This window comes from Cherax quadricarinatus, chromosome 28 (assembly GCF_038502225.1).
Source record: "Cherax quadricarinatus isolate ZL_2023a chromosome 28, ASM3850222v1, whole genome shotgun sequence".
In the NCBI taxonomy this organism is placed as follows: Eukaryota; Metazoa; Arthropoda; class Malacostraca; order Decapoda; family Parastacidae; genus Cherax; species Cherax quadricarinatus.
In genome coordinates this window covers 6,571,296-6,580,866 of record NC_091319.1, presented here as the reverse complement: position 1 = coordinate 6,580,866, position 9,571 = coordinate 6,571,296, and the positions used below count along the sequence as shown (strand labels likewise).

Sequence of the window (9,571 nt, the reverse complement as noted above, 5' to 3'; positions counted from 1 at the left end):
TAGGGGTCGGCCTAGGAAGGGTTGGAGGGAGGGGGTAAAGGAGGTTTTGTGTGCGAGGGGCTTGGACTTCCAGCAGGCATGCGTGAGCGTGTTTGATAGGAGTGAATGGAGACAAATGGTTTTTAATACTTGACGTGCTGTTGGAGTGTGAGCAAAGTAACATTTATGAAGGGATTCAGGGAAACCGGCAGGCCGGACTTGAGTCCTGGAGATGGGAAGTACAGTGCCTGCACTCTGAAGGAGGGGTGTTAATGTTGCAGTTTAAAAACTGTAGTGTAAAGCACCCTTCTGGCAAGACAGTGATGGAGTGAATGATGGTGAAAGTTTTTCTTTTTCGGGCCACCCTGCCTTGGTGGGAATCGGCCGGTGTGATAATATAATATAAAAAATATACACACACACACATACCATACTGGTTAGACAATATTCTTCTGGAGAATCTGAATGCCAAACACCTGTTTATGAAAGATATACTACAACATAATCTGTTTTGTTAAAAAGGCAACAGCAGGATATTTCTGCATTAATACAGATCATATAATTATACAAAACTTAATGAAAACTAAAGCTTGTTATCTTTTATTGACTGGTGGTGAAAGGCTCTTGACCTAAAGAATTGGATCATTAAACCCCGACCCCTCCTATTACCCTGGTAGTCTTTAAGACTCATAGGTTCCCCTGAATACAATAATAATATCTTATTGATATTACTGTAAAAAATATAAATAATATCTAAAGTGACTTATTAATAACAAGGTGATTTTTCTTAGTTAATATTAAAACTTGGTTAATGATAATAACTAGAAGATTCCTTCATAAATATAGTAGAGCAATAACTGAGGATTAAGATAATCCAGCAAGGTAATATATATACTTATGTACAGTACTCAAGATTCAAGGGAGCATCACAGCATGAACTGTCAATGAAACTGTACATCTGAAACTGTATCCTATTTCTTTGGTACGTACATCATGAAAGGTGAACTAGTTAAACTGAAAACCACCCTCAGACCTGGATAATGGTTTACTTTAAAAAGATACAGCTATTATGAATCTTTTTTTTTTCATATTTATACTGTCATAACAAATTATATTTGCATCACTATATAGGCTAACAAACACAGACAAACAAACTTGCATGTGCACGCATGCACTCCCATCCCCACACACGCACACACATGAGCTTATCGAACATTTACTTTTGTATATTAAATATTTAATCAACTTTAAAAATGTTCATACATTGTCTCAGTTATTGTATTCTTCCAAAATAATTTTTACTAAAAAATTCATATATCACAAAACAAAATCAAAGAGCCAATATTGAAGAGGTGAATTTTTTTTTTCTGAAAAGCATAACTGTTTCCTAAATACAAAAAAAAAAAAATATAAAATGCCTATTTAAGTAATTACAGTGAAATTTCTAGTGTCCATGGAGAGAAGCAACAACAGAAATTTCATTGTATAGAACATTACAACTCCTCATTTTTTAAATTCAAAATTTAAAGTGTTAGTTAATGACATGCAATACTGTACATTGTAAATCACACATCTTCACTGCCATCAAAGAAAAAAAGGCAATGATGACAGAGGTTATTATACTCGATTCATTGCTTGCAAATACAGGGACACAAAAGTCTCTATTTGCAGAGATTTTTGTGCCCCTGCAAATACAGGTGTTTTAGAGTAAGCAGATTTTTATATATTGCTCATAAACTGTTTCTCAGGTGCTGAAGGGTGGATACAATGAGATTTTTTTCCTTAACATCTGCTGTGTCATCTTATGGTAACCTAAAGCTAACATGGGTAAGCTCTGAAAGTTAGTTTTACCAATAACTGCATATTTTTATGTTGAAATCTTTCTTGCTGAATTTTTCACAGCACTAAGGTATTCTATGAAGTCATGAATGTTATGTTTATGGAAAGAACAGTAAATCAAGCAAACAAATGACTGCACACAAATGAGATGATGCCTGTGCTGTGTAGTAAAATACAATAAAATTTAATATCTGAAATCAGACAACTGGATTACCTACAAATTTCCTCAGATTATATATATATATTATATTTACCTGCTGTCTCTGAACAAATGTCATAAGCTCTTTTCATAAAATGGGTTGGGGTTTCATTTTGCAAGATCTTAAATTCATTTACAAAGACTAATTTACACAATTTTGTGCAAGCATATCATTGCTAGTTGATGTTCTCAAGTTCTTTCATCAGCTGCTCTCTCTTCTTCTCCAATTCATCTTCACTTAGTTCGCCTTCTTCTAAGCTCACCTCGCCTGCCTCACGTTCCGAGGATTTCCGACCCGAATCTCCTTCAGAATGACCTTTGGATCTGAAAACAAATATTTAAGTACTACTATGTGGAAAAAATGTATGCATAAAATTTAAGAATTGTAAGTACAGTACCTGTATACATATTTTTAATAAGCAACCTCCCTCTTTTTAATCAATCTTACTTTCAACCATATCTAGATGATGTTGAACTTATTTTGCATGAAACGTGTGATATTTAATTGCTATTTAACTTTTGTATGGCTACAGACAGTTATGAAGCTCCACATATAATTTTAGCTACATACATGATAACATTGTGAACACTGCTCTTTTACACACAATATAAAATCAGAGAATAGCTACCACTACAAAAAATGTAGAATGCAGTTTTAGCATGCATATACAGACATGTATCTGGCTGGCCAATCTCTTAATGTTTTCCTTTTTATGTTTTACCATTAAAGTAATTAGAAGAAGAGACCTTAGTAAAATTCAATGCCATACATCCAAGTCCTACTTTTAAATATGTGATGGATTCCTTAAGAATGCAAATGATTTTCCTACTTGTCCTGAAATATTATTTCATCAACATGCTGTACAATACATCTAAAAGGCACACTAACTACAATTGCTACTGGGACTGAAAAGCCAACATGGAATGTAAAATGATTTATTTCAAGGGTACTAGTAGTTAGATTTAGGATCATTAATGCAGTCATTAAAATCACACCAGAAACTAGTACTTACAGTGCATATATTTATCTTCCTTCCTCCATCCCTCCCTTTGTTCTGCCCTTCCTCCTGGTCCTTTTCCTCTATCCTTGACCATATACTCCTACCATATCCTCATCCTACTCTTTACCTCAATGTAACTTGTATGGAATATGGTAGACTCCACAATGCAGGTGTACTTTACCTAATTCTTCTACCTAAAAATAAGTCTCTCTCTCTCTCTCTCTCCCTCATCATCATTCTGCCTCTCCCTTCCTTATTTTTTGTAATTTTTGTATTACAGAAGTTTATAAAGGATAAAAAGGCACAATACCATGACTGGAACAATGCACAAATAACTCACACATAGGAGACCGAAACTTATGATGAGATTTTGGAACGACTTGGGCCATTATTAACTAGTTAATGGTCAAAGTTGGACTGAAACATCATCATAAGTTTCAGTCTTCTAGGTGTGGGTTATTTGTGTATAAAAGATTATCTAAAAAAATCCAAAGAGTGTTTGAAGTAATTTAATCTTGTATAATTTTAGCTAAGTACTCAATCACTTTCACTTTACAATTAACTCTCATTAATTTGAACCTTAATCATGCACAATGATTCATTTGCTAGTCCAGATATTGGCTGTGGTGGCACTATAGTTTTCTGCCTCACAATGCCTCATACATTAATATATTTTTTACCCACATCCATTGCAGATATTATTATTATTATTATAATAAAAAAGAAGCACTAAGCCACAAGGGCTATACAGCGCTGCAGGGTAGGAAAGGAAGCAAGGGTATTGGGCGGCAGAAGGGGGGAGGGGATAGTACGGGGGTAGAGGGTAGCAAGAGATTGAAGTAGAAAGGGCTGAAGGTATCAGAATTTGTGAAGTAAGTTAGTTGTTGTCAAAAAGTCAATGAGAGAGTCCGGATGAAAGGTGGGTCCATCAGCGAGAAGGGAAGGTAAAGAGAGAGCAGAGGAGCGAAGACAACGACGGAGGTAAATTCTGCGTGCTCGTTGATAAAGTGGGCAGTCCAACAGAATGTGGCTGACTGATAATGGAGCTTGGCAATTCTCACAGAGAGGAGCAGGGCGCCTCTCCATGAGATATCCATGAGTAAGATGAGTATGGCCAATGCGAAGACGGGAGAGAGTAGTCTCCCAACCTCGACACTGGTGATAAGAAGACGGCCAGTAACCTATACTTGGTTTAATAGATTGAAGTTTGTTGCTGAGCATAGTAGAACAATGGTCATTGCAGATATGACTTAATAAAATTCATAAATTTATATCTACTGATTAATGTGAAATACAGTACAATCTCTCACTGATGAATTTTGGCAATTTCAGACCAAAAAAATTGGCTGGATAAATGTTGGAATCATCGGACAAAATGAAAGTGTGTCTGTAATTTCAGATTTTGTCCATTGTGACAGTGTCCAGATGTCTTCTGAAGTATCATACCGAGTCCAATGACTCCAGCGTTTGTTCAGTACAGGCCAAATGGCCACATCCAGGACCTGCCTGCTTTCATTGTTCCTTGAGCCACAGGCCACCCATGCCAGTTTATTTTTAGTTCTCACTCACACATACACTCTCTATTCAGTCTCCAATTTTACCCAAATTTACAGTGTTTTGTGTGACTTTATTGACAAATTAAGTAAAGCACAATTAATAATGGCTTCTAAAGCAAGTAGTGGTGTCAAGAGGAAACGTGTAGTTCTCACTACAAAGCAGAAACTTGAACTAATAAAGAAGGTAGTGTCTCGCATCTTAGTGGCATGTCTTGTCAGCTACATACATCTTAGCTACCTACATTATTTTAACTAGTAAAGCTTCACAGCTCCTCTGGCTCAGAATAAAATTATTCTGAGTCTCCGCTAGTGAGCAAGGCGATCTCCACCACGAAAAGGTAATACACAAATAACCTGCATATAGGAGAAAGTTATGATGATGTTTTGGTCTAACTTGGACCATAATTGTAAATTACATACAGTACTATAAAATTAACCAGACTTGAGCCCTGGAAATGGGAAGTACAATGCCTGCACTTTAAAGGAGGGGTTTGGAATATTGGCAGTTTGGCAGGACATTTAAACTGTCATATCTGAGTGCCTCTGCAAAGAGAGTGATTATGTATGAGTGATGGTGAAAGTATTGAATGGTGATGAAAGTTTTTTCTTTCTTTTTGGGTAACCCTGCCTCAGTGGGAAACAGCAGACATAAACAAAAAAAAGAATACAGTACTATACTGTACTACTACAGGTTACAATTCCTGTCCATATTCTGAAGTGCCCAGTTGTCTTCTGGACAATCAGCAATATCTTACACCCTCTCCCCCCTATTAGTCTATTAGAAAGTTCTATGGAATGCTTTTGATTCCAAATTAAATTGCAGAATAACCTTCATAAACAATTCTAGCATTACATCTACTTCAGTGAGATGTGAACTGAAATATGACTTAATCAAGGAATGATGATATTATCACTCCTTCATTGACAGCTTTATTTTGCTGCTGGAGTTGTCAATAAACCATCTATAACCTATCCAGTCATCACACCCAATTTCCTCGTGTTCTTCTATGTATGATATTTCAGGATTCTTTAAATTTGATAAAATCATTTAAATATTTAAAATATTTAGTGATAGTGTGAATGATGGTGAAAGTGTTTCTTTTTCAAGTCACCCTGACTCAGTGAGAGATGGTCAGCATATTAAAAAAAAAAAATGGTTTTAGAAACAACAAAAGTAAAGGCATGCAACTCCTTCAAATAGAAGAAGAAACAAGCTCAACTGCTGCCTTAAGAACACCACTTATACTGAATCATCTCCTATCTCTAAAATGTCCTGTCCATTAGAGCTACATCATTATTTTTATATTCATGATAAAGTGTTACTCCCACAGGGGTCATAAAATGCCTGGGGAAATGGGAAGCACTTGGGTTCAATCTTTGGAAGGACTGGTCACATTAGATTCATGAATCAAATCTGAATACCTACTAAGCACAATATGACCCCTAAGGGCTTAGTGCTTCCCTAATTAAAATAAATATTAGCAGCTGTAATATTTATTCAAAATATATTAGTACTAAAAGATTACAAACTCAATAAATGTGATGAATAAAGATGATCAAGCAAAAAGTATATTAAGCATAATATCTAATGAAAAATCTATCCACTGAATACATGTAAAAACATTAGAGTAGCAATGCAATGATGTAACTGGAGGGGCCAAAAAAGAATGTGCACTAAGCTGGATAATAAACACGAGAAAACCAACAAAACAACAGTAACGTGGAAGAGTGTAAGCCGAACATCGGTACTCACTGAGCAAGGCACAACAAACAACAGTCTACGGGAAACTCACAATACAGCACAGTATTTATTTTCAACAATCTTGTCACTTACCTTGTATGAGAACTTCTGTAGGAGCTTGAAATAAAGAAATAGAACATTACCTTAGGAATAAATAAATTTATAAAGTGAAAACAGTGCCTGAGTCTACAAGTTATATACCTATATAAGGATTATGTAAAGAGAGTAAATACAATTTTGTATGAGGATTAAATAGTTAACTAGAAGGAAAACATTTTTGTTGAGAATATGCTATCTTCAACATGATTTATCACAAAGGATACTTTAAAACCATACAAAACCACTACTAACAAAGACACATCATATTCTGTAGCCTCTTTAGTTGGAGATAACATGGCATCGCATACTATTCTTCATATAACTGTAGCTAACTGCATAAAAATACTACTTAATAGTCTATGTCTAATTCTTAAGTAATCTTTAAGCATTAGAATTAGTGTGCCCCAAAAAGTTTTGCATGCTAGTGGCTTTCTTTTGTGCCTAACAGTTATATTATGTGTGAACTACATTATCTTTCTACAGCATAAAAAGAAATAAAAATGTGAATTAGAATTAGAATTATATTCATAAGCAGCAGCAAGCCCATTGGGGTCATACAGTGCCTAGGGGAATGGAGGTAATCTGGTTTAATCCAAAGGGATGGTAGATTTAATTCTTTGGGTCAGGAGACCTCCATGAGCATCAAGGCATGCTCCTTCAAGGGATGTGATACAGCATACTTATGATTTTTTGTTTGTCAATAACGTGAGGGAGACCCCAGGGCAATAACATGAGGGAGCCAAGGCAACAACATGACAGACCCCAGGGTAATAACATGATGGGGACCCCAGGACAATAATGTGATGGGGACCCCAGGACAATAATGTGATGGGGACCCGAGGACAATAATGTGAGGGGGGAGACCCCAGGACAATAATGTGAAGGGACCCCAGGACAATATTGTGAGGGGAAGAACCCCAGGGCAATAATGTGAGTGATGGGGGTCCAGCCACTATAATTTCCATGTCAAGTGATATTCTGGTGTTATATAGTAACTTGTTAACAGCTCTGCCTTGGTTTTTCCTATAGATCATATGATCTTACTATTTGAAAAAAACATTTTTTGGCCCAGAATTCCCAGAACATTGTTTGGTGGGAGCCCTCTTTTATTTGCAGACCCCTGGACTAGTGCCCTTGTGGCCCCCTTTCCCCTGGCAGTGTCAACAACCTATACATCTAAGCCAATCAACTTTTACAATTTGCATTAAATTCTTACAACTGGCACTTGAATTTTTTTTTTTTTTTGAGAAACCAGAATTTTTAAAAACTGATCAATACAAATTCACTCTCTAGAAACTGTTATATATTATTTTTACATTCATGGGAAGGGAAGGAGTACTAAACCCATAGGGGTCAAAAAGCACCTGGGAAAATGGGAGGTAATTAGGGTCAGTCCAAGAAAGGGGAGGACAGGTTCAATCCAAGGGACGACAGATCTAATTCCTTGAGGGAAAAGCTATATCATAAATAAATTCTATCAATGATACACAAATAACCCGCACACAAGAGACCGAAACTTATGACGATGTGTATTGCTCCAGTCATGGTATTGTGACTTGTTGTTCTTTTATCTACGATGTCTCATCTCTACATGCATCATCTACAATAGTGTGCTACTGTACATTGCCAGAGAAATTTGGTTCCTATTTTTAATCAAAGTTTTTATATACAGTGTATAAACAAAGAAAATATTTGTGATAATTTAACCCTTTGACTGTCGAAAGGCCCAATCCTGAAGTGTCTCCTGGTGTCGCAAAATATTCGAAAAAAAAAAAAGACGTTTTCTTATGAAAATGTTAAGATTATTTTTCTGATTGTTTTAGTCCCCCAAAAAAAAAAAATTTCCCATCAGTACTTACCGAGATATAGAGTCCTGAAGTTTGCTGAAATTGATCTGCGAGCGGCAACAGCGACGACTGCCGCTCACCCGGTAAACTTTGATTTACTTGTATTCGATGGTTTCTTGTTTTTTTCACTATTTTATTTTTTCACATAACTTTTGTGGCCTGTGAGACCAAATTATTGTGCAATGTTCAAATATACACTCGTTGAATGTAACACAATTATAGCAAAAACACTCGTATCATTATAATGTTGCTAAAACTTGTTTACACAAACAATGTAAACAAATGTTTATTACGATTGTTCTATAATATATATACATATGTACAATCACTGAACACATTTCTAGAAGTGCTGCAGCTTGTGGAATTCTTTGAAACATAGGTATAAGCACAATGGTGTCTTACACTCCTCACACATAAAACGAGTGTCTCTGCGTTTTTGTGGGCGTTTTGTGGTATGTCCACAGACAAAACACCTCTTCTGAGCATTTTTCTTGGCAGTAGTAGCAGGCAGTGGTATGGGGTAGTGATCACCAGGCCTCAGACGAAAGGACATGTGTTGATAATTTCGTGGGTGCTGGTCTATTGCAGGTGTTGTTTCTTGGTACTTGAATATTATTTGTCTGACGACTGACAAACAAAATTCACCATATTTGGGTTTCTTCTTTGTCTTCAACTTATACATATTATAAGCATTCAGCATGGAAATGTCAAGAAGATGGAAAAACAGTTTTATGTACCACTTATAACTCTTGTGAACACAGTCAGCAAACCCAATCTGCATGTCACATTTGTCCACTAAGTGCATATTGAGGTTGTAATCCATCACAGCTGCAGGTTTTACAATGGGTTCATTGGTCTCTCTATTCTGCTTGCCAGTGTCTATCATTTCATGTCGGTGAACTGATGTCAGCAGTGTGACATCACGTTTGTCATGCCACCGAAATGCCATGATGTCATTGGCAGCAAACACCTGCACTTCACCTCTACGACTGCCAGCATCGAACCTAGGCATATGTTTACGATTTCCACGCACTGTGCCACACACATCTGTCATGTTCACTCGCAAGAAATCACTGAGTATAGGGCTTGTGTACCAGTTGTCAGTATATAAAATATGCCCCTTACCAAGATATGGCTCCATCATTGTTCTAACGACATCACCAGAGATACCCAGTAACTTTCTGGTATCTTCCAATGTTTTACTGCCAGTGTATACAATTATATCCAAAACCAGACCAGTTTTGCAATCACACAAAACAAATAACTTTATACCAAAGTGTTTCCTCTTGCTTGGTATATACTGCTTGAAT

General features: G+C 36.4%; 1 protein-coding gene across 8 annotated transcripts in view; it reads right to left on the bottom strand.

Moving 5' to 3' along the window:
* Window positions 1-393: 393 nt before the first annotated feature.
* Prp40 (pre-mRNA processing factor 40) overlaps window positions 394-9,571 on the bottom strand; it is a 114,214-nt gene continuing 105,036 nt past the window's right edge. For 7 of the 8 annotated variants that reach the window (XM_070089367.1, XM_070089365.1, XM_053782812.2 and 4 more), the window contains 2 exons: window positions 6,409-6,432; window positions 394-2,341 (listed from right to left, as the gene is read on the bottom strand). In XM_070089367.1, coding sequence (XP_069945468.1) covers window positions 2,194-2,341; window positions 6,409-6,432 — 172 coding nt within the window. In that variant the 3' untranslated portion in view covers window positions 394-2,193. The remainder of the gene's footprint in view (window positions 2,342-6,408; window positions 6,433-9,571) is intronic. The other variant, XM_053782815.2, reaches the window with a different exon arrangement.